At 34.3% G+C, this 25,742-nt stretch overlaps 2 protein-coding genes across 10 annotated transcripts in view; both read left to right on the top strand.

Moving 5' to 3' along the window:
- Nucleotides 1-13,129, top strand: part of gigyf2 (GRB10 interacting GYF protein 2) — a 51,959-nt gene extending 38,830 nt beyond the window's left edge. For 4 of the 7 annotated variants that reach the window (XM_073918887.1, XM_017358654.4, XM_073918881.1 and 1 more), the window contains 5 exon segments: nucleotides 5,220-5,407; nucleotides 5,506-5,654; nucleotides 7,073-7,254; nucleotides 8,972-9,131; nucleotides 12,437-13,129. In XM_073918887.1, the coding sequence (XP_073774988.1) occupies nucleotides 5,220-5,407; nucleotides 5,506-5,654; nucleotides 7,073-7,254; nucleotides 8,972-9,131; nucleotides 12,437-12,504 (747 nt within the window). In that variant the 3' untranslated portion in view covers nucleotides 12,505-13,129. 7 annotated transcript variants of the gene reach the window in all.
- Nucleotides 13,130-16,373: 3,244 nt separating this feature from the next.
- Nucleotides 16,374-25,742, top strand: part of snorc (secondary ossification center associated regulator of chondrocyte maturation) — an 18,292-nt gene continuing 8,923 nt past the window's right edge. Inside the window, exons 1-4 of one of the 3 annotated variants that reach the window (XM_073930373.1) lie at nucleotides 16,374-16,522; nucleotides 18,333-18,421; nucleotides 18,804-18,931; nucleotides 20,383-20,504. In XM_073930373.1, coding sequence (XP_073786474.1) covers nucleotides 20,420-20,504 — 85 coding nt within the window. In that variant the 5' untranslated portion in view covers nucleotides 16,374-16,522; nucleotides 18,333-18,421; nucleotides 18,804-18,931; nucleotides 20,383-20,419. Of the gene's footprint in view, nucleotides 16,523-18,332; nucleotides 18,422-18,803; nucleotides 18,932-20,354; nucleotides 20,505-25,742 lie in introns of those variants that run through there. The other 2 variants (XM_073930372.1, XM_009298849.5) reach the window with 2 other exon arrangements.

Raw genomic sequence — 25,742 nt, 5'->3', positions numbered from 1 at the left:
ACACTCAAAATGCTAGTAAAGACTCTAGAAAAAACTCTAGAAAATGTCATGCCAGAGTTTTAAATATTCTAGGAAAAGATCTTAAATGGTCAAGTACAAGTCTTAATAGTGACCCTGGACCACATGTCCAGTCATAAATAGTCATTTTGTTTTAAAATTTAGATTAATATAGATAATAATTGAATATTTTTAACAACACATTTAGGAATATTAGGATTTTTTTTCAACCGCTTTATTCAACATTACTCAGGCAAATAGTTTAAATAGTCAAAAGCAAAAATATTTAAATAAAATATCTGATCTCCAAAAATAAAATAAAACATATATGTTAGAGACTCTTAAACTTGATAAATAAAATGTTACAAAGTGTGTGCAATGGTGAAGGTAGGTCAACATCTGTAAAGTGTGAATAATAATGTTACAGTAAACCTCAAACTCTGTAAACAAAACAAATTATGACTATCAAATCTGAGCTTTCAAGTAAAAGAACTAACTATCATTATTCAAATACATATTGCAACATTACCAATTCTGAAGTTGTATTATGAATATATGAGTATAATGAAGTTGACTACATTACCTCTATGCTAAAAAACGTTCAGATGGCAGAGCTAGTGGCTGGGATGCACAAGAAAAGAAACCAAAAAGCCATTCTGCCGACATCCTTGCATCGTTTTTATTTACAATTTCTTTACTGCTGCTAGCCATGGCACTCATTTTTGCATGTGTTGTTATTCTGACCTGAAGTAACAAGAGCATGTGCCTGAATTCCTTGACCATTTACAATGAGCTTTGCGCTCTCGCTCCCCTGGCGTCTCATAACTAGACAATCATGAAACATTTTCTCAGAGGATGACAAATGAACAAACAATTGCTGTGGTTTCGATACAAGTTTATGAAGAAAAGTAAAAACCGCTGCTGTGTTTGTCAAAGGTAATTAGCCTGCCGTTATTACTAAAATGTGTTTATTCTGTACAAAGTGTGGAGCAGATCGGTTAAATTGCGGTGCCCTCATGGCATTCGGAAAAGTTAAGATGTTTTCACCTAGGTGCGGCTGGAAAATGTGTGCGGTTCACGACATGTGCTCGCCGCTTGCACAACATGCCTCCTTTGGAAATGACAAACTTACACCCTAAGCTTATTGGCATTGCTTCCAAGACGTGCACTTAGCAGTTTTAATAAACTATAGCTACATACACAATCTTTTTTTAAATTTTTTTTTATTGTTATTGACAATGGTGTTCGGTCAATAAATATTGATATAGATTTGATCGCCCAGCCCTACTTTCTATTGGTCTATGGTTTGTTAGGAGTGGATAAAATACAGCTAATCTGGAGTTAGATGGTTCAAAATACTAATAAAATCACCTTATTATTATTATTCCAATCCAATTATTTAAATTGGATTCAAAATCTAAAATGTCTTCTGGGAAGATGAATTAATATTCAAATGATTTCTAGAAATAAAATAAATAAATGTAATTTTGACTTTAATAAAATGTTGATGTATAATTTTGACCACAATAATATACAACAAATGTTCCTGTGGACTGTTCACTCATTCTAAATTGACTTCATGTACTTCATTTGCCCTTCACTTTTTAAACTATTTGAGTTTATTTGTTCTGTTGAACACAAAAGAAGATATTTTAAAAAAATGACGCTGGGTTTCCCATCGACTTTATAGTATTTGTTTTTCTACTACTGAAGTAGATTGTGGTTTAGCAACCACTGTTCTTCAAAATATCTTTTGTGTTCAACAGAAAAGAGAAATTCATAAAGGTTTAAAACCACATGAGGAGCAGTAAACAATGAGGTATTTTTCTTTTTTAGGTGAACTATCTCTTTAAGAAGATTTACATTTTTAGGTAGAAAAACCAGTCAAGCTTTGATATTGAAAAAGTTGCATTGTTGCACGATATAATAGCTAATTGTAAAACAGTTTTTCCTTAAACAGTGACTTTCTCCTGTCCTGAGTTTTGTTCACAAACTGTTTTACTGAGGATATTTTTGTGTTGGAACGCTTAAAGATGTAATGAGATGTGTGATGTTAGTTTATTTAGTACTCTAACTGGCCTTACAGAGGAAGCAGTGATCATGTTCACTGCTACACGTACTGAGATATCTATACAGTGATCTGCCACCACATCAAAGACCACCAAAACTGTTTATTGTTAGAATTTCCTGATCAAGATGAGACAGTTTCATCTCAGCACAAACCCCAAAATAAAATACTCATTTGGGTAGGGGCTAGGTAGCATTAAAACAGACACAAGGCTAGTAGTGTTTTTATTTTTTAGAGATATAGAAGCTCACGTATAAGTTAAAGTAGTGACAATGGAGAGAACGAATCATTAAACAGAGCTCTTAAAGTTTAAAAAGTTGAAAAGTCGATTTAGTTGCGCCAATTTTAAGGCCCTTAAAAAGTCTTAAATGCTATTTTACATTCATATTTCTATGAATATACTAAAGTTTGCCTGAATATAAACTGTGAATACTGAAAAGCTGTTTAGTTCATGAAATTGATAAAATCCTGCTAGATTTGACATCATGCTGCTTTGTTTACTGCCGTAACCAGGGAAATGCTGTTATTTTTCCTGTTGTAGGCGCCACTTGCTGGATTTTCATTTTAATTTAGTTTATGCATAATGTTTTAGTTTAGGATTAGTTTCTTACAATGAGTATTTAGTAATTATAATGCAAGTTAAAATGGCGCCAATGTTACCGATTGTAGTCTAAAGGCTGGTTTATACTCTTATGCGTCCGCTAGTTTGCTTGTGTGCACAGCGATTGTGACATCATCAGGTGTTTGCGGAGGTTTGCTTTGGGTGTGCGTGACATGAGTTCAGCTGGAGGAGCACACAAAGTTTTTTGAGACTCGAGCGAACAGTGTGCCGCATTATTTGATTCGAGTTAAATATGAAACACTTTGAAGAGATTTTGTCTGTAACAGGTACGTCTGTACAGACATCTTTTTGATCCGTCCAAGCGTGATCATAGGGATAACCAGATGGCCAATCATTTGGCTAGAAATTGCAATAGTCAAAGTTTTTGTAAAAAAGTTTTGGAAAACTTTGAGGATCAGTTTGGGGGATCAAACAAAAAGAGAGGCCATGGCAAAAGTGGAGATCCAGAATGTTTTTTCACCATTCATAGGTTTTTCACTGATGTGTATATATTACAATTTTACCTTTTAAAACTATTTAATAGTTACAAAACTAAAATGAATTAACAAATTATCTATTTAATAACTGGAAAAGAATATTTGAACCTAACTAAAAAAAAAAAAAAAACGTCTGTATATTTTAATGTGTACTTTTTTTTTTACTTCTTGCCATAATAAAAAAAATCAGTTTGAAGAGCAACCCATGTTCTATTGTCATTTATATTTTAATAAACTTTAATAGACTGTCCGAAATATGAACAAAAACAAGTTATTCCTCAAAGTTTGATTTAAAAAAACATCTTGAATGGTTATAAAAATCTTTATAATCATTAAAACAATTCATAAAAATTATTAGTTAATTTTTTAACGATATTAATGATATGTAGTTCTGGAAACTTCTTGGAAACTATGTTTATCGTCTGATTTTACAGTGAGTTCCACTTGACGTTCCATGACGTGGCTCCAGGCAAAAGTATAAATCAGCCTTAAAGTAATGATGAGGAAAACAAAAATGTAAAATGATTTAAACAAATTAACACAAACGTAATCAACAAAACATCAATACGAGAAAAGCAAGCATACACAAATCCACAAATAACTGTGCGTTCACACTGAAAGCAGCGTGAGCGTCAAAGTTCTCTCTGGCCACCCTGGAGACAACTCTGTCTGCCTTCAGCTTTGACAGCAAGAGCTCTGTCAATTTGCTACATTGATCTCGTATTTAAAGGGGCCGTCGCAGCAAATTACTTGTATTCCTGCATTAAAAGCATGCTTTCTAGCATGAAAATATTGCATGTTTTTTTTTTTTTTCATAAATTCATTTAACCATGGTAGATCAAGTTGTTGCATGTGGTGTGGCTTTGCTCCACTTATCCAATATGTGTCCATATGTCTGAAATATTCTGAAGCAGCAATACCGTTACTGGTTTGTATTGTCCTTCTAGTTAGCATGAGATTTCCTCTAAAAAAAAAAAAAAAAAACATTAATGGACATCAACTCGCCAGTAACGAGTAAGAAAACATCATAAATAATTGGAAATACGATGACCGCAATAATCAAACCCATGGGAACAACTGTGATCGGAACCAAAGTTTACAGCACTGTTCTCTGGAATCTACATCTATATTTACATTTACATTTAGTCATTTAGCAGACGCTTTTATCCAAAGCGACTTACAAATGAGGACAAGGAAGCAATTTACACAACCAAGAGCAACAATGAATAAGTACTAAAGACAAGTTTCAGGTCTGTAAAGTCTAAGAAGGGAAGTGTTAGTAGGTTTTTTTTTTTTTTTTTTTTTTTTTTTTTTTGTTGAAAAAAAAATTTTTGTTGAAAAAAAAATTATATTTTGATTGCTTCCCGCTGAACTGTGTCATAGCTCATTTTCATAAAGTTGACTTGATTTCAACGTTCCCCGAAGCCACGGCGCACCGATTCTTGTCGCTGGCTTCTATTGAAAAGGAATGACTTCTGGCTACTTTGACACTCTCACCGCCTTGTGTGAACGCACTGTAAGAATAAAGCTTGACCATAGCAAAATCAAATCCCAATACATCACTTAGGATTGCATTATGTTTCTGATTTGTTTATTTTCAGTAATTGCATAACCTATCTTTTTCCATCTATTAAGGTTTATTTGTGTCGTGTTCATACCAGTAATTTTCATTTCAAAGCAGCTTTACGAAAAGGTGCACATTATTACAACATTGCAGTCCAAATTAGAAAAGTTAAGGAGTTGTGTTTAGGTTGAATGGTATATAAACATAGTTGACCTGTAGTTATACAGTATATGGACCATATCATACTATATCATAACATGTAACAAGAAGCAATTCAGTTATAACTTAATGTTAAACCAGTTATAATAACATTATTTATCAATATGTGGCTCTTTTTGGATTCTTAGAAGCTATAGAAATTGAAAATGTAAAACAGGAAGTACGTTGGGACCATTGTTTTCGATTACATCCCTCAAAAAGGTCTATAGTGTCCTTCCAAAATTATGTTTATGTGTATAATACATGTTCAATAAAGTGTATTGTTTCTTATAGGCCATCAATACGTCAGTTTGGGGTTCTGTCAATAATGTGAGCTCAAACTGGATGATGGACAGCAGTGTATGGGGCGACACGCAGAACTCTAATATTGGCTTCTGGGATGAAGCAGTAAAGGAGGCCGCTCCACCTCAAACCACTCGCAAGAGCCACACTCCGAAAAACAAGGGCAACGCTAACCTCAGGTAAACCACTGTCACACGTTAATGTCCATGCTGCTCTAAAAGCTCATATCAAAAATATAAAAACAAATCAATGTTATTTGGTGACCTGTGTGTTGCAGTAATAGCAGCAGCGGTAAAGCCAGTAAAAAGGTGGAAGAGGAGGAGAAGCTACTGAAACTGTTCCAGGGAGCCAATAAGAACCAGGACGGCTTTATGCAGTGGTGTGAACAGACCCTGCACACTCTCAACACAGCCAATAACCTCGATGGTGAGGCTAGATCTTGGTTATTGGTTCTTGGCTATGTTTAAAGAAAAACAGAATTAAAAAATGAATATTCTTCATTTAAAACTCTTAAGTTTAAATCTTGTACAATAACTATTGACAAGTAATGTACATTTTATCTGATTCATAAACCACATTTGAAAATTACCAGTAATGAATTTAACACATTTTACTAAAATTCCTTGCACTTGACTATTTTAAATGGTCAGCATTTTTGAAAATTTCAGAACATCATCATTACTCTGGCTTTTTAATATAAATATTAAATCTATGTGAATTAAGTACAATAAGGACTTTCATGGTGCTACATATTCCGAGGGAATTTAAAAAAGGTATTCATTTGAAAATAATGGTGTTTCTAAAAGTTCTTGAAAGTCCTTGAATCTGCTGTTTGTGAAAGAGTGGGAACCCTGGAAATGGGACCCTGGAGCATCAAAGGAAGTCTTACGCCCCATTCACACGGGGCTTCAGCGTCAACGCTTGACAGAGGGCGTGTCTGTAGTTGGGGCCGATGCGATCGTCATAGCAGCGTCAGTCAATGAAATTAGTCACCGTCTGAGCTGGTGTATTTGCATACAGCAATCTGATTTGCTGACGCTTCTGTTGGCGCTTGAAAAGTTGAGCAAGTCCCAACTTTTGCAACGAGCAACGCCTCTAAAATAGTGCCAACGGATCCACATTGCAGTTCGGCAACGCATGACGTCATCCTCTCAAAGTGAATGGGAAGCGTTGAAGCTGACGCCCCGTGTGAATGGGATGTTATGTTTGTAGGAATAGGCAAAAATACATTTTATGGGTCAAAAGGATATTTTCTTTTATGCCAAAAGCTATTTTAAAATTAAAGAAAACCTTGGGATTTAAGACTTGTTTGACTTATGTGATGTAAATTGTGCCTCTTTATGAAATATGGTGCAAAAAACACGACTTTTACACACTTATTTTGGACCATGGGCACTGCCATTATTTTCGACTATGTAATTAAGTTTCTCTCCCTCTGCTGTTTCTATTGTCAATGCAGCACAACTGGAGAAACAAAATAATTATAAGATGCTACATTGTGCAGCTTTTGCTAGTCTTTTTTAGATTCTTTTTTAGATTAGAGTTGTCACGATACTGGAATTTGTTCAGTCGGTACTGAAATTTTAAAAATGTCCATTTTAAAAACGTCTCCCTAACATTTGAGTGCTGTTGAGCACATTCTTAAACACAGCTGATTTGCCATTGTGTTCATATGCTCAACAGAAATGACTGTGATTGGCCGTGAAGGTCATCAGTTCACCGAGCTAACTGCTGTTTACGGAGTAATAATACAAGGACACTGGAGCGTTTAAAGTCATGTCAATCAGCTGTTTTATTCACAATATGTTTTTCTGAAAGTCATTAGTCTTCCTTTCTCATCACAGTTCCCACTTTTGCATCGTTCCTGAAGGAAGTGGACTCTCCGTATGAGGTGCACGATTATGTACGAGCTTATCTGGGTGACACTCCACAGGCCAAGGACTTCGCCAAGCAGTTCCTGGAGCGCCGTGCCAAACAGAACGACAACCAGCAGAAACCTCAGCAGAGCCAGCAGCAAAAACAGCAGGTGGGTTTCATACATGTGCAAAAGGCCAAAAACAATTATACATCGTTTATATCAGTTGTTTTTGTAGCAGCAACAAAGGTTGGCATTAGATACAAACAATTACAACAATCAGATTAACTGCCATAACAAACTTGCAGGTTCCAACTGAAAAAAAAAATCATCAGGTTAAAAAAATAATCAAGTATTTTATAAATCCTAAAATATTACAATTCAAAATATTACAAAGGTATTTCTCTAACGATATTGATAATAATCACGATAAATATTCATCTACTACATCTCTACTTAAATTATATCTATATTCTAATAAGCAGTGTGATTTATAGTATCATTGAGATCAACTTAACTAAAAACAAATTATTAAAACAAGTTATTATCATGTTGAAATGCACAAATTCTATAGCCTAATTACAATTGCTGTACACATTTATCCTCTGCAAGTCCTCTGTCCTGATGTCTTCATTTTCGTCTTCCTTTCCTTCTTTTTTTGTCCTCAGCTATATTTTATGAATATTTACAAATGGTAGAATAAACAGTAAACATTTCAAAAAGCTGCAAATACATTAGCAAACAGTTAGCCTGTTAAAATAAATAGCTATTATAAATAAATTGAATTATATGATCAGATCTCAAAAACCTTTTCTTTATAACTTAAACATTATAGTTATCTCTCATTTAGATGTTTTGTTTGATCACATTAAATCACAGTCAAAATCCACACATTCATAATGAAAGCATTTGATTGCTTTCCTAACTGTTTATACTCATTTAAGACAACAATGGTTGTGTTTAAAAGAAAACCCACCAAGATCGACATGTTTAGATTTTGTTGTTGTTGTTGTTGTTATTATTATTTGTTTATGTCTGTTCAAACACGCACTCAAAACCCAGTGTCCACTTTTTCTCCACTTCAAATTGCGTGTACAGAATCCATTTGGAAATCAGCGTCTATTTATCGTCCGATAGTCTTGTTTTGAGTATTGCATAGGAGGTGCAACGGTGCCTGTAATGGAAAGGAAGGGAATCCTGACATTTTTATATTTATTTTAAAGTGTTTTCATGCCTAAATAAAATGAAAGCACAGAACAGATTCACATTCGTAACCTAGTGGTTCGGCAATATGAACTGTGTATAGGGAAGATTGGCTCTTTAATGTTTATTGTCACCCTTCATAGAAAGATTGAAAAAAACAGGAGAAATACGGGAAAATACCTTTATGGGATGAAAGCGGGATAGAATTGTAAAATACAGGAGAATCCCTGGAAAAACGGGAGGGTTAACAGGTATGGACTGATCACATGCCTGTATATATTCCACTTATTATATCCTTAACTTTGTTTTATTATAGGAAAGTTCTATTTGAAGAGTTATCGTTATCGTATATTGCATCAAAATTGCCAAAAACTACTGGAACTTTGTACGATTTTTTTCTGACGTATGTACTTGTATTTTCAAATGATTTGAGGAATGTTCAAATCCAGAGAAATAAGCAGTTTTAACATGAGACTAGTGTACGCTGTCAATTTAGTTTTATAGATATAAGGGAAACACAGAAGACTTCAATATGCTTTGTGTGTGTTTTATTAGACTGCACAGAGCAGCATTATAACAGAAGCCTAAAATGTATTATAAAATGTATAAAAGCTCTGCTGCTTTTGTGCCACATTATGTGCATGTTTGAGTGGTTTGTGCTGATCTGTCTGCATTTGTGTGTCAGGAGTCGGTGTGGGGAATAAGAGAAGTGCCACAGTCAGTCCTGCTTCAACAACAACAACAATTACAGCAGCAGCAGCAGCAACAGCAGCGGTTTGAAACAGTCACTTCCGGCAAGAAGAAGAAGAAACAGAAGATGGTACGAGCCGACCCAAGCCTTCTAGGTGAGTCATACATCAAGTTTAGAGGTTAAAACGTATTAGGCAAGTGACTCAACTGAGACTTTGAAATACTGTGACGTGAAGAGAAACTGATGAGTAAGCATGACTTCAGTCAAAACCAGACTAACAGATTGATGGGAAAAACCACATGAGCGTCTGGACCACCAACATCAATCAAAATACTCAAAAGGAAATAAAAAATCATATGAATATACAGTGCTCAGCATATATAAGTACACCCCCCACAAATCTCTCATTTAAATTCATATTTTTTATAGAAAGCTTTACAAAATTATATTTGTGCATATACATTAGATTAGTCCAGTGGTTCTCAAATTTTTTCTCAATTTTTTCTCAAATGTCTCTCCAAGTACCACCAAAATGAGCAGTATTAAAATACAGTAGCTTAGTAGGCCCAGTAAAGCAGCTACAACTCTGCACAGTTAAAACATGTGGCAGATAAACTCAGAAATATAAGTTATATGTCATATATGGCATACTATATACATCATTTTTGATAAATTTTGAAATATATGTAGCATGTACGTGCCATATTTAATTCCTCCGCGTACCACTAGAAGGAAGCCCGCGTACCACTAGTGGTACACGTACCACAGTTTGAGAACCACTGGATTAGTCAGTACTGAAGCCAAACCTAGAGCTAATCTAACAGAATAACTTACAATAATGGTTCAATAATTAGTAGCCCAAATTTATATCTTAGGGAAAAATAAAAAATGAAATTTCAAAAAATAGCAAAAATCTAAATAAGCAAAAAATACATACAATTGTTAAAACGTAGGTTGTAATTGTTTTTGCAATATTTTACATGAATGTAAGTGTTTTATCTTTCCATTTCTAAAGATGTCTGTGACTAAAATACTATTTTAACTAATTTATCTGTTTAATAAATCTGTTTTGTTTAAATGCATCTATATATATTACCCATATTCACTAAAAAATGGATACAAATATTAATTTTCAAAATAGGGTGTACTCATATATGCTAAGCAGTGTATTTATTATTTTTAGAAAATTGCATCGCCTGGATTATTTTTCAACATAGTCTTCTAAATTTGTCTTTTTGTTAATACATTTTATGTAAAACTTTATCTGTAAAATTAAAGAGTAACCAGCCGCAAGGATATTAAAAGTTTAGCATATTTTGATGCCATTTTTAAATTTGCTGTAATTTTTTTGTTCAATTGTTTCATTAATGGTTTTGAATGTTTTAGTTTCATTTTCATTTTGTGAACATGTTTCTATTTAGTTTTTTATATGTGTAATTGTAGTTTAACAGAGTTAACAGAAAAGTCTCCTGTTGAACAAAGTAAAGCTTAGTGTTTGCACAGCTTCAACTCTTGTTCAAATGTCTGAGTAATAAAAGTAAAACTTTGAACAGACACTGAACTCAAAACCACACAAACGCAACTTCAATCTATAAAGATAAAAATGGTTAAGAATTCATAATAACAAATTCAAATAACAAATTCATAACAACAAGTGTCACACTTCATATTAAAGATCATGCATGTATTTAAATTTGCCTTGTTTACATTTTTTGGCAAATGAAGACAATGTATTTCTCTGTTTATAAAAAAAAACTTCAGGTATCTCTGAAAGTCTAAATGCTTATTGTTTTGGCAAAACAAATACAAAATAATGTAATTTTGCAAACTATTTAACTGTTGTTAGATAATTAACTAATTAAAACTGTTGTTCATTTAATTAATTAATTTATTTATTTATTTATTTATTTATTAATTAATTAATTAATTTATCAAATTTCTTTAACTGTAGTTTTAGTCTTGTTTTTAGTTTTTGTTTACTAAAATAACCTTGACTGGCAAGATGCCGTTGAATTGTTATGAAAAAATGCACACAGTGTAGGTGATAATGCTGCCACATTGTTTTTTTTTTCCTATCATTCAAAAGCGGTGTAAACGGTTGTAATGTAAGATAGGGGTGTCAAAATGAATTGTTTGTTCGTGGCACCAAGATGCAGACGCAGACAAATGTGTATCGGTTCAGTAATAGAATCGGTTATTATGTATTGACGTCATTTACCTCTTATGCGATATTTCGCCGTAGCTTAACTACTTAAAAATGCAGAAACATTTTACTTGCATTTTTTTTTTTTTCATTTATTTGCATAATTTTACTGCCCGTGTTTGCTGGACAGTCTTTCACTGACACTTACAGCAGAAGCCCCTATTTTACTGCGATTGAGAAAATGAAAGTACACATTTCTCTCTCACTCTCACTGTGGCCCGTTTGACCTTGCGGGTTTTTTCCTCTCCTCTCGGCTGTTACAGCGATACTTCTGGATCCAGACATGAGCGCTTGTCTGCAGATTTTTCTCCACCGTGTCTATCATGGATCAGCTGTGATCGCTGCTGCCATATCAGTGTCACTCATCTGTGAAGTGCGTCAGCGCGTATTTAGCCAATTTCAAGAGCAGCACTTTCTGTTAAGAGTGTGACCAATCGGGATATTTATATTTGTTTATTTGCTATAAATGCTCATGTTGTTTAAAGGTACAATTTATATGTCTGACTGTTTTCATTAAAAGACAAAATTGTATTACAAATAGTATATAAATATGTTTATGCATTTTAATACAAGAATTGTTGTGCTGTGAAGAAAATTGAAAACTGTGTATGGAAAGCATCGTCAGTGCACTGAGATATCGAATTGAACTGAACCGATGGCATTATAATCGTAACCGAAACCGTAAGACCAGTGTAGGTTCACACCTGTAATGTAAGATTTGTTTAGTCATTGTAATTACAATTTTGCACACATTTTATTGTTGTTGTTTTTTTTACAGCAAAAAGTTACACTCCTGCTTTTTAAGGGTTTTTTTTGTCTCAAAGATAAATCAGCATTGAAACGTGAGTCAGGTTAAAGTCATTAAATTACTCAAATGCATTACAATGAGGATTTGGAGAAGTGCTTTGTCCACACAAAAGCTAAAAAGATAAACATGAACCTTTTGCTGACAGCGATAAATGTTTGCGCCTGACGACAGGTGTTGATCTTTGGTTTCATTTTATAATAATGGACTTATTTTTCTATGAAGGTTTGAATGTTAAGAGTGTTTAAACAAGAGAAAAAAGTGTGAAAATGTTAAAGCCTATCTGAGAAAAGTGTAAAGTGAGGGGTTTCACAGCCTACTAACATCTATAATAATTGTAACTTCCTGGATTTGCCCTATTGTGGGTTATTTTTAAAACGTAACTCCCACAAGTCACGAAGCACGACTGTATTGTAAAACTCATCATGTTTTCTTTTTCACATGTGTGCAGGTTTTTCTGTCAATGCCTCCTCTGAGAGACTCAATATGGGCGAGATCGAGACTGTTGAAGACTTTTGAGAGCTGCTGATCTTCAGGCTCCCTCTACTGACTGTTTTCCTGCTCAACAGCTGCCCTCAGATTCCCCTCACTACCTTTTTTTTCTCCTTTTTTTTTTTAAATCCTCAATTTCTGATTTGGAAGCTATTCGGGGCAGCAAGTTTTTCTTCCTCCCTAATCCAGAGGAAACCCCAGTTGCAATAACAGCGCTGCCCCACGGCCATGAAAATATCCCCAAAATAAAAATAAGAGAGCGAGGTTTGCTTCGGCAGGAGAGGAGATTCTGCTCGACATCATGCTCATGATTATCTCAGTCCCACGTTTCTTTAAGTGTCAATAGACGGAGCGCGGAGGAAGCATATTATGTATGATCCCCATCACAACTTCCTTCATATTTTTTTTTATTTATTGGTTCCTGCCCTCACTCTTTTAGCGTTTTCCGTTTTCTTCCCTCCTCTCCCGCTTTGCTGCCCCGGACGTCGACAAAACAAAATAAGACTCGAAGAAATGTCAAATGAACACGGTCCTGTTTTAAGGACATGTTTGAAAGTTCCAGACAGTTATCCATTTCTTTGTAAAATATTAGGCTGTTTAAAGAATAAACTTTCGATTCTGCATCTGTATTATAATATATGGAAATGATGAACCAGTGGAGTCATACTTTTTTTTATTATTATTATTGCAGTACGACAAATAAAACAAACAGTCTCTTGTGTGGGCTGTTCTGCACACTCTCGCGCATAATGCATAAAGCAGGCTTGTGCAAAGTCGAATGTTTGCCCAAGAGGGCTGTTTACAGTTATGCACCATGTAGATTTTCATGCTTATGACACACCTGTGGCTTTCCGAGGATTTGAACAGGGGGTAAACTGGAAATACCTATAGTTCTGGAGAGATGTGTCTAAAGCAGCTTCTCCAGACTGAAGTGTTTCAGAGGCTGTGTGTATATTTTAAGTGTGCAGTTAGATGGTCTTTAATAGTCGTATCCAGTAGTTATGAATAACTCTGATTCATTGCTGTATCAACCTGTTTGGATACTTTCTAAAATTGAAATACTTTTGGAAACTGAAATAGGTATTTATTTATAAATCAACCAAACACATTGGTCAATTGACTATTCTAAGGAACAAACATGAAAGATTTTGTTTTTAAAATATATTTTAGTTGCAATTATTATTTATTTACTTGCAGATCATTGAATTTCCTAATGACACTGAAAATATTTGTGCACCATCATTGTTTTAAAAAAGGGAAATAGTTTACACTGATTTAGTTGGTGTAGAAGTCTAATGCTGAGTTCAGACTGCATGATTTTGTCCCTGATTTTGATTCACCGACCGGTTTCGAGAAATCGCTGACAAATGACTGAAATCACAGGCAACGATGGGTCATCTCGTTCACGTGAGTAACAATCACACAGTATGAGCTATCAAAGACACGATCTGAGAGAAACGCAGAAGAGTCGCCGACATCCGTCTGGTATCTGGACCTGTTGGCGATTCAAAATCATGTCGTGTGAAATGTGTTCTGGTCATCAGCGATTACCCACAGCCAATGAGAGAGCAGCACTCACTAGTATGGATATCTGCAGGCCAGCAGGAGGTTTGGGGAGGAGTTAAGGGCTTCTTTTCTGTCTATTTGGACCCAAGAAATGGAGGAAAAACTAGTGGAAATTTAACAGGAGCACCGGTGTCTGATGTATCAATACCACAACCGGGTCAAAAAAGAAATAAAGTTGAGAAAAAATTGCTAATTCCCTTTATAGCCAGGTACGCAAATATGTACATTTTCTACCCCAATAAAGGTTTTTTTTTTCTCATTATGCAGTTATTAACAAAAGATATATACTAGGTGACCTCAAGTTGTTTCCATGTCATTTCTTGCGTGCGTGTAGTTGTAAGATATATTTTGTGGACTGAGCAAATGTTGTCTGCGATTCTTCCTATTGTAAAGTCTTGCTGTGTGAAACCATCCGTCACTGATCCATCTTGCAGTATGAACACAGCAGTGATGAAATGCCATCCTAGATAGTGTAAAACATCTGTGATGCCTCTACTTTAAAAGTCGTGCAGTCTGAACTTGGCATAAGAGTCAATGCAACTGTTAAAATGCATTTTTACGTAATTGCTGCAAGACACAAAATCTGTTTGTATTGTGATCTTATGCAAATTCTTTATTTGATCATTTTATTTAAATTCAAAATTCAGACTAAAATATTGAAAAATGTTTTTGTGTGTGGGGAAAAGGAAAAAAGCTCAACAATTTAAAAGAAAAAAATCAACCAAATTAACCAAAAGTATGCATGCACGTACTTGTGGACCTGAATGACAAAAGCCGTCTTCTGTTGACCTGGGTTTATTTTTGGCAATAGACAGAAATGTGTTGTATGGCTCAAATTATTTTTGATTTATTAATATTAATTTATTTTAATTTATATAGCTATTTTTTTTTTTTTTCAAAAATATTTCAAAATAACGTAAAGATCATGTTCCATGAAGATATCTTGGGAATTTCTTGCTTTAAATATCAAACTCAATATGCGATTAGAAATATGAGTTATTAGGACTTCATTTCAACAACTTTCTAAAATGGATTTTTTTTCTGATTTATTTATTTATTGATTGCTCTTTTAGTTTTTTCAATCAGTGTAATCTCGGCTTTATATTGTCATGTTAACTAACCATACATCAATGCAACTTGTGTTCTCGGGTCACAAATGTGTTTTGTATGATATTTAATTGTTTTACCTCAGAGATAAGATTCATTTATTATATATTAAATTATTTATATTATATTTATATATATATATATATATATATATATATATATATATATATATATATATATATATATATATATATATATATATATATATATATCCCCCTGAGACCCAAATAATTTTTTTCTGTAATATCCTATATCCTTTGGGTTGAATTTTTGTATTTTACAATTTAGAGTTTTTTTTATTTTTAATTTTACAGCATGTCCACTGTAGTGGACCACAGGACCATTTTAGTTTGAAACAACCACCACTCAGACAACAAAACTTTACAGGATATGGCTGTAAAGGGATATTAATCCAATATTAATGTATTATATATACACACATATATACACACACACACACACACACACACAGTTGAAGTCAGAATTATTAGCCCCCCTGAATTATTAACCTTTTTTCCCCTCATTTCTGTTTAACTGACAGATTTTGTCCAACACGTTTCTAAACATAATAATTTTAATAACTCATCTCTAATAACTGATTTATTTTGTCTTTGCCATGATGACAGAACATAATATCTGACTAGATATTTTTCAAGACACTTATACAACACACTATACAGCTTAAAGTGACATTTAAAGGCTTCACTAGGTTAATTTGGCAGGTTAGGGTAATTAGACAAGTTATTGCATAACAATGGTTTGTTCTGTAGACTATTGAAAACAATATTGCTTAAAAGGGCTAATATTTTTGACCTTAAAATGGTGTTTAAAAATTAAAAACTTTTTTTTTTATATTTTATTATAGCCAAAATAAAACAAATAAGACTTTCTCCTGAAGAAAAAATATTATCAGACATACTGTGAACATGTCCATGCTCTGTTAAACATCGTTTGGGAAATATTTAAAAAAGAAAAATAAAATTCTAATATTTAAAAAAAACAAAGTGAGGCTAATAATTCTGACTTAATGTATGTATGTATATAATATTTGAAGCGCTGAGTTTCAGATCGAATCCCAAAGCACATTTGCAGCCAATCAGTAGTAAGGGGCGTGTCTAGTGGAAATATTCATATACTACTTATGGGTGCTCTCAATTATCATCATGTTGGCATTATTCCATGAGTGCATCTTTAATCAATCAAGTGTTTACATCAAGTAGATTGAGTGAAAGTTTACCATCATACTCATTCATCTGTTCTAAACTTTCCTTTAAGAAACATGCGTACGGCAACCAAATTCCCGTTGCGGTGTTGAAATGTGGCCTCATCAAGGCTAAAGAGACCCTTCAGAAACTCTTCTGTGCAGCTCATGGTAATTTGTTCCTGTCTGGTGTTTATGGAGAGCGGGATCAGCATCTAAGACTAATATTGATATGACTATATACTCACTCACTGCCTTCAGAACTTCACTTTAGTTGAAAGCTTTAGTGATGGTGCATTTTTTTAAGGTTTAAGTCTTATCTGATTACTTCATCCATATTTACAACATAACATCTACTACGGCAAAAATAAATAGAGGCACAATTTTTATATATAAGAAATGTGATTATGTACAGCATATACTCAAAAAAAATATTTTTTGCTCCATTAAACTACTTATTTAAATTGAGCTGAAACGACACAGTTTTTGAGATTTCATTGGGACAACTTTTTTTTTATGTTCAATCCACACAATATTAAGTGTTACGGTAGCTTAATTTGTGTTGGGACAGTGTTTTACCAGTGAACCAATGTTTTATGGCATATTCAGTCTAGTCCCATAAAAAATGGTGTGATTATTATGAGGAGATTTATTATGAATTTGTACAAAGCCAAAATTTTTATTTTTTTTAAAGAACACAAAAAAATTCTATGATCAATCCTGACAGCGTGTGTTTTAGGTCATTGTAAACTAAGTTAACCAAGTTCTAATTTAGTTTTATAAGTTAAGCAAGTAGTTTTAAGTCAGTTTAACATTAAATAAGTTCACTGGACTCATAAGATTAATTAAATTCCGCTTAAAAATTTAAGGCAGCCAGAATGTTTTTGACAGTGTAGCTAAACGAATCATTACTGATGTGTATGAAATCATGATAGAAAATTCACAGACTCACATTAAAAGTGCCACATATTTAGCAGTAAAATCATTGGCTGTCATATTATTAAACTACTTTAGAAATACAAACTCCTTTATTTAGTCTTCATTATTTGACAATATCTTTAGAATCGTTGGATTTTACTGACTTTTTGGTTTGGATTTATTTAAAATACAAGTATGATGAGAGCTTTGTATGCTCACTTTAAAATATTTTACTTTTAAAAAGTCAGAATGTGTCATTTTTACATCAATTAAATATTACTCTGAAGGCAGATCTGATATTTTTTCACTCATATTTTGAGAAGTTATCTGAGAACAGGTGTCAAGCTCAGTTCCTGGAGGGCCGCAGCTCTGCACAGTTTAGTGCCAACCGTAATTAAACACATCTGATCAAACTAATTGAGCGCTTAGGCTTGTTTGATATCTATGTATTGAAGCAGGGCTGGAACTAAACTCTGCAGGGCTGCAGCCCTCCAGGAACCGAGCTTGACACCCCTGCTTTAAAGCAAACACTTGCATTTCATATGCTTTGTCAGTATGTTTAATCTTTGTAAATGTGTACCGCAGTGAAATGTCCCAATATATAATAATGGCCAGAGTTATTCAAAATGCCATTTTTGATGCTGTAAAATTTTTCACTTTTCAACATTGTGTCCTTGTATATGTCTGATTTCCCAAAAATTACCAAACTGAATCATGTGCAGATTTCAGATGTCGTGATGCTTCAGATGGTTTGTTACACACATGAACACACACAAATTCTTGGATATTTTAACCCAAAAGTTGGGTTGGTTCATATTAACCCCAAAGTTGTGTTTGGATTTGGGTTTGTCCATATTTGACCAAACTTTAAGATAAGAGAGATTTCACCCAAGAATTCTGTTATTAATTAATCGCCCTCATGTCTTTTTGTGGTGCACAAATTTGTTCCAGGAGCTTCGAATCGTATAGTAGAACCACTGAAGTCACATGGAATGTTTTGACAATGCTTTTTCGTCTGTTTTGTGTTTTTTTAAACATCTTATGGCTGTTTCTGTCTATGGAGGATGAGAGAGCTCTAGGATTTCAGCTAAAATATCTTCGTTCGTGTTCTGAAGATGAGCAAACGTCTCGGGGTGTTGGACCCACATCAAAGTGAGTAATATATTACAGAATTTTCACTTTTGGGCGAACTAACTCTTTAAAACGAGGGCTGCACAATACTGGACACATATACTATTTTTAGTTTTAGTTTTTTTTCAATGTTCATATCAAAATAAACAGGTAACAGATTTTTTTTTCTGAATAAATGTTATTTAAGCGAAAAGGTGCACATTAAAACAGCTGAAAATCTCTGCTTTACTTTAGTCATCTTTCTCTGCTGTTATGATTTGTGTTCATTTCTAAGGCTCTCTGACGCTGTTGTCAAACTCAGTTCCTGAAGGGACGCAGCTCTGCACAGTTTCGCTTTAACCCTCATTAAACACACTAGATCAAACTAATTATTGAGTCCTTCGGGCTTGTTTGAAACCTGCAGGTAATGTTGGAGTTGGAACTACAGTAAACTGTGCAGGGTAGCAGCCCTCCAGGAACTGACTTGGACACCCCTGCTCTAGGAGGTTCACTGATGGACCAGCCAATAGCATAACAGCACCTACTGTGAAGGTGGGTATATAATAGTATGGTCTAATGTGATTGGTACAGTTTGGAGAAACAACCTTTCAACACACAAGTACTTGTCACATAAATAAATGTAATTTATCACACCTCTGTGTGATACACATTTGTGTTTACTATAATCGTGACCAATGTTAGGTGTAATTATTTATAAAGTAATCAGTTTATCTAATTAAATTACTTATTTTCTGAAAAGCGAATAAGTTTATACCTATCTACTGGGGCGATGGTTCATCTTCCAGCAGGACAATGACCCAAAGCACATCGCTAAATATCAATAGAGTGGCTTCACAACAACTCTGTGAATGACCTTGAGTGGCCCAGCCAGAGCCCAGACCTAAATCCTAAATCTCTGAATCTCAATCCTCTGAAGAGATATGAAAATGGCTGTTTACCGTCACTTCTCATATTAATCTAGACACAATTTTAAAGAATAAAAGTTTAATATCCATTGTCTATACCTTGAAATATAGGGGCGGCAGCATCATGTTGTGGGGCTGTTTTGCTGCAGGAGGGACTGGTCCACTTCACAGCATAGATGGCATCATGAAGAAAGAACATTATGAAGAAATACTAAAGCAACATGTCAAGACATCAGCCAGGAAATTAAAACTTGGCCACAAATGGGTCTTCCAAAAGGACCATGACCCTAAGCATACTGCCAAATTAGATAAAATGTGCTTTAAGGACAATAGAGTAAATATATTGGAGTGGCCATCACAAAGCCCTGAACTCAACTCTATAGAAAATTTGTGGGCAGAGTTGAAAAAGCTTGTGCGAGCAAGACAGCCAACAAATCTGAATCAGTTACACCAATTCTGTCAGGAGGAATGTATGTAAACCTTTGATCCTAGAAATTAATAAAAAATTCTCCCCAAAAAGTTCTCTCATCATTCTGGCATTTAGCAAATGTAAATGATTTATGTAATCCTAACGGACCTAAAATAGTCAACGTTTAGTGTGATTTACCATCAGACATTTTTTTTAAAGGAAAAATTATGTTCCTTTTTTTAGAGTGTATGTAAACGTCTGGTTTCAACTGTTCATTATCAGATATTTATTTCCAGTGCAGGAAAAACAAGCATTCTGGAGGTCAATGATTACTGGTTTTCATCATTTTTCTAAATATCTTCTTTTGTGTTCAACTCAAAAGAAAGAAACTCGTCAATGTTTCTGACAAGTGAATGATGGCTAAACGATGACAGAATTTTGAGTTTTAGGTCAACTATCCCCCTCTAATGCTCATGTATCCCACAGACAGACAGAGTCCCGGGTCACTGATGTCAGGAGCCAGGAGTGGAAAGACTTTCCGATTTTTGCTGTTGGAAAAGGGAGGGTTGTTTTCCAGAGGAGTTTACACAAGTCCACAGTGTCCACACAAAAGTCCTCCCACCTCCACCTCCAAACTCTCACTCGCTTTCTCTGTTCTTTCATTACAGCACAGCCTGTCCAGGAGCGTGAACCGAAGCAGGAGAAATGGGCATCAGCAGCAGCTTCAGCGGTTTATCTTCACTCGTCTTCATCTGCGCTCTGGCCTTCTGCATGGCTCTGGTGCACACAGGTAACATCACTTCCTGTTCGTCTCATCACTCAAGGCCTTCTCTTAAGTTTTATGAGCTCTTAGGAAAGTGTGTGATTAATTCTTGATTGCTTGTCCGTCATATTAAAGGCATATTAGACACAAAAATGGAGAGTTCTGTCATTGTTTACTCTCCCGTTATGAGTTTCTTTATTTTGCTGAACACAAAGGAAGATATTTTGAAGAAGGCTGAAAACCTGTAACCATTCACTTTCATTGTAGGAAAAAAGTGATAGTATGGGAGTCAATGTTTACAGGTTTTTAGCATTTTTCTAAATATCTTCATTTGTGTTCAGTAGAATAAAGAAATGTGTAAAGGATTGGAAACGTGTGGGTGATTAAATGATAACCGGAATTTTCATTTTTGGGTGAACAATCCCTTTAACCTCTTAAGGCCCAAGCTGTTTTTTACATGCATTTTTTTTTCTCTTTGCTATTTGGGCTTATTGGAACCAAATTAGAATAAAACCCAAGTATCACCTTTCATATGATGTACTTTTAGAGAAAGATTATGTCCATAATTTATGTCCCCCTAAATTATTAGCCCCTCTGTTTATTCCCCCCCCCCCCCCCCCCCATTTCTGTTTAACGGAGAGCAGATATTTTCTGCACATTTCTAAACACAATAGTTTTAATAATTCATTTCTAATAACTGATTTATTTTATCTTTGCCATGGTGACAGACTTTTAAATGCTCAACCAGGTTAATTAGGTTAACTAGGCAGGTTATCGTAATTAAGCAAGTTATTGTATAATGATAGTTTGTTCTGTAAACTACCGGTAAAATATAGCTTAATGGGGCTAATAATTTTGACCTTAAAATAGGTATTCTAGCTGAAATAAAACAAATAAGACTTTCTCCAGAAGAAAATATATTATCAGACTTGCTGTGAAAATGTCCTTGCTCTGTTAAACATCATTTGGGAAATATTTAAAAAAAGAAAGCAAAAAAAATCAAAGGGGGGCTAATAATTCTGTCTTCAACTGTATGTGGACTGGTGGTCCAAATTTACATAAAACACTTTTCATGACTGTTTTTAATGCATAATATATATATATAAATTGAACATGTTTTGACTGTCAGAGAGTAAAAACTAAATTTTTTGCCCATTTTGGACAGTTTAAAATAGTGTTTTGGACATTTCATATGCTGCAAAGATATGTTGCAGGATGACACTTTATGTCAGCAACAAAATATAAAACAAAGTATTTTAAATAGCCACTTAAGAGCTAAAATGTGTTGTCCTCATATGTGGCTACTAAGCCCTAGGAGGTTAAGGAATAAAGTGTTAAAGTGGCCGTGTTGAAAATCTAAAAAAGGGCTGTTGAATATATCCAAATTATGGGAATGTCGCAAATGTGCATACTGCAATATAGCTATGTACATTTTCAAAGTATTTCCTATTATATTTTATCTTCTGGAGAATTATTATTATTTTTTTTTTTTGGCTTGATTAAAAGTGTTTTAATTAAAAAGTAATAATAATAAAGTCATTTTTATCAGCCCCTTTAAGATTTTTTTTTGTCACTGATTAGCTACAGAACAAACCACTGTCATCCAGTGAGTTCCTACTGTTTTGACGTGTTTTTTGTTTTAGTATTTTTTGCTTTTCTGATTGTTCTAATGTTTTCAGGTTCATACTATACCAGTGAAGCTAAGCGCTCATCATATTTATTTATTAATTGTTTTGTTTTTTACAATGTTAAAATACACTCTCAGAAATAAAGGTACAAATTCTGTCACTGTGACATTTTTGTTCCTAACAGGTCCTTAAAGGGTACACATTATTGCCTAAAAAGTTCAAACGTGTGCTTCATAATAGCTTAAAGATACAGAATTGTAAAGGTACTAATGTCCACCTGTATGGTACAAAATTGTACCTCTTGAGCCAGTGACACATTTTGTATATTTATTTCTGATTGTGTATCTGTTTTGTTTGTTTGTTTGTTTGTTTGTTTGTTTGTTTGTTTTGCAACAGTAAAAGGACCGTTCACTTTTAGAAATTGTAGTGATGCTTTCTTTTGACAGAAATAATCTGAAACACGTGTTGGTTATTACATTTTTATTTATATTATTTGTCACATACACAGTCTTACACAATACAATGTGCAGTGAAATGCTAATACAACCGGCCGTCACCTTAAAAAAAACAAACAAACAAACTGAAATAATATCAATAAGAATCTAAGTTATGGAGTATAAAAATAAGTGTGGAGTTTGCATGTTCTTCCTGTGTTTGCGTGGGTTTCCTTCGGGTGCTCCGCTCCAAAGACATGTGGTACAGGTGAATTGAATAAGCTAAATTGGCCGTAGTTTATGTGAGTGTGTGCATAAGTGTGTAAGGATGATTCCCAGTGTTGGGTTGTGGCTGAAAGGGCATCCACTGCATAAAACATGTATTGGATAAGTTGGTGGTTCATTCCACTGTGGCGACCCCTGATTAATAAAGGGACTAAGCCGAAAAGAAAATGAATGAATGAATTAAATATTTAAAAGTTTAGATATAAAGAAATTTGGCTGTATAGAAAATAGTATACAATAATAAAATAATACAATATATTAAAAGAAAATCCTAGCTATACAAACTAAAGTAGAAGTGTTTCTAATAAAGTGCATGGTGCATACGGAGGAAAGTGTATCCTACGGATGCATATGGTGGTTTATCAATCCCACTCACTTGCATGAGGCACATTTAGAACTACACAATATATGACCGGGGGCTGTGTAAATGTACATGAATGTGCATAAATGTTATTAATAATTGTAAATATTGTATCGAATATCACAAAAAAAGCATCAAATATGACATTATATAGCATTTTCGCAAAATCATTTTCTTCAATATCACACAACGCTAGTTCAAAGGAAGCTAAAATCTGCATAATCAAGCAGATGTGTCGTTTCCGCCATGTTGACCATCATTGTATTGCAAGGCCCCTTTCAGGCTTCTCTGAGCATGAATGTGGGCTGTTCGAAATTTTCATTTTTGCATTTCCATGTGAAACAGAAAGCTCATTATTGGGGAAAAATCATAGTTTTTATTTTAAAAAGCCAATTTCAACATTCTACACATTAGACTGAATCAGTCCCAGAGTGAAGTCTTCACAGTGGTGTTTGTGCGCAGACTGAAGCGTCATGTGTGTCTGCAGTGACTCAGACTTCGTCTCTTTCACAGCCTGCTGTTGAAGCTCAGTTTAGTCTGGAGTTCAGTGTGTACAAGGACAAAGAGTTAGTTTGTTAGACATTGATGCATAAGACGAGCCTAAAACAAGCGTAACTCATTCATTTATTTATTTTATTTTCGGGTTAGTCCCTTAATTAATCTGGGGTCGCCACAGCGGAATGAACCGCCAACTTATCCAGCATATGTTTTATGCAGCGGATGCCCTTCCAGCTGCAACCCATCACTGGGAAAACAAGTGTAACTGATTTCAGTAAAAAGTGTATCTTTAATGACACCATAAAAGAAGAGATGTCACAATCCGCTGTGTAAAACATGCCGGAGTAGTTGGCGGTTCATTCCGCTGTGGCCACCACTGATAAATTAGAAACTAAGCTGAAGGAAAATGACTAAATGATGTGTTACAGAAAGATGTGAGCAACTGGTGATTTTATTATTTATTTTTTATTTGCAAAAAATCCTCAATAATGATTAATATGACGGAATATTCTCTTTTGACGATTTCCAATTCATAACAGTTTGTGTGCTAATATTTTGCTGAATAACTCTCTTTTTTTAACTCAAACATATTTGTATAAGAAGGTTTTTCTTTGCAACAAGTAAATGCTATTTTTCTTTTTACATTAAAAAAATCTGCATTTTAGCTCAGTGTTAATGTACATTTACAATACTTTATTACATTTTCTTGCAGTTTCCAAGTGAACATAATTTTTCTTACAATATTGACTGTATTCTTCAATGCGGAGGTGCGCTCGTTTTTGTGATGGTTTCAAAACTTCCGATTTAGTTGCATGGGAGAAATGACTAGAAAAACAAACCAACGACTTGCTCTACAGACAAATGTGTGTAGGACTATACATAAAAAGTTGAATATTATAATAAGAAAATATGAGTTTGCAACATTAAGCGGCAGAACGAGCTGTTTTTAACATCTAAAAAATGAGATTGGAAGTCTTGAGCCAAAAAATCCTGAGGGCTGGGCTCGCTTGTTTGTCAATAATAAGGTCAATCCTCAAGATTTACATATTTTTCTACCTTATTTTTTTCAAAGTAGAAAGGCTGACATGGAGTTTCCCTGCAAAACATGATCGTCATCTTTCTTTTACTTTCTTTGAATTTTTTTTAGTGTCAAAGTGTTCAAATTCCAGATACAATTTGTGATATAATCATACGATTAAATAAAAAAATAATCATATCTCTGTGTCAGACTGAGGCCCCAATTACACTAATAAGTTTTAGTTTTAAAACGCATAAGTTTTGCAACGGTTATGCCATCCGTTCACACTACGCCAGATATTTCGAGCAGCTAAAACAGCATTGTGGAAACGCTGAAGGGACTGTTTTCATTTTAAAAACGCTGCTGCTCCGTGTTAGTGTGGATTGTGGAAAACGGAGACATCTGAAAACAGAGGCGGGGCTGCAGACATTCGCCTCTCTGATTGGGGCTTTTTCCTCAATATTAAGTAGCCTACACACAGTTCAGTCTCACATACTCTCCTTGTAAGTTCAGACTTCGCAAGTTTGATATGGAAAACAAACTCTCGAGGACACATCGGGTAAATCTTCAAAGAGAACAGTGTGCTTTATAACCTCATTCCCATCACCCTGGCTGTGTTGTTTCACTTTCTTAACATTAAAATGAAAACATGATATGAGGAACTGCCTATTTTCATTTTGATATTAACTTACAGACAGCAGAAAATATTGAGGCGTCGTGTAGCTGCGTAGTTATATGAGCGTCATCTTCACTGTATGCATATTTATAACAAAATGGAGCCTATGATATTACAGCCTCCATTTATTCTCACTAAAAATATGAAACATACTCTCTCTTTTGCTGAATATTGGTTGTAATAAACAATAATGGCTATTATAAAAGTATATCATACAATAAGTTTATACATTATAGGAAATAAAGGCAAGCAATCAGTCAAATATGCTGAATCAGTGTACGCGGTTACATTAATTAATACATTAACTTATCTTTGCACTCTGCCAAAACACGTTACCTGAGAACAAAATAGATTCAACAGACCAA

The sequence above is a fragment of the Danio rerio genome, chromosome 2 (genome assembly GCF_049306965.1).
Source record: "Danio rerio strain Tuebingen ecotype United States chromosome 2, GRCz12tu, whole genome shotgun sequence".
NCBI lineage: Eukaryota > Metazoa > Chordata > Actinopteri > Cypriniformes > Danionidae > Danio > Danio rerio.
Note: the sequence above shows the minus strand (reverse complement) of the source record. Positions and strands in the feature narration are given on the sequence as shown.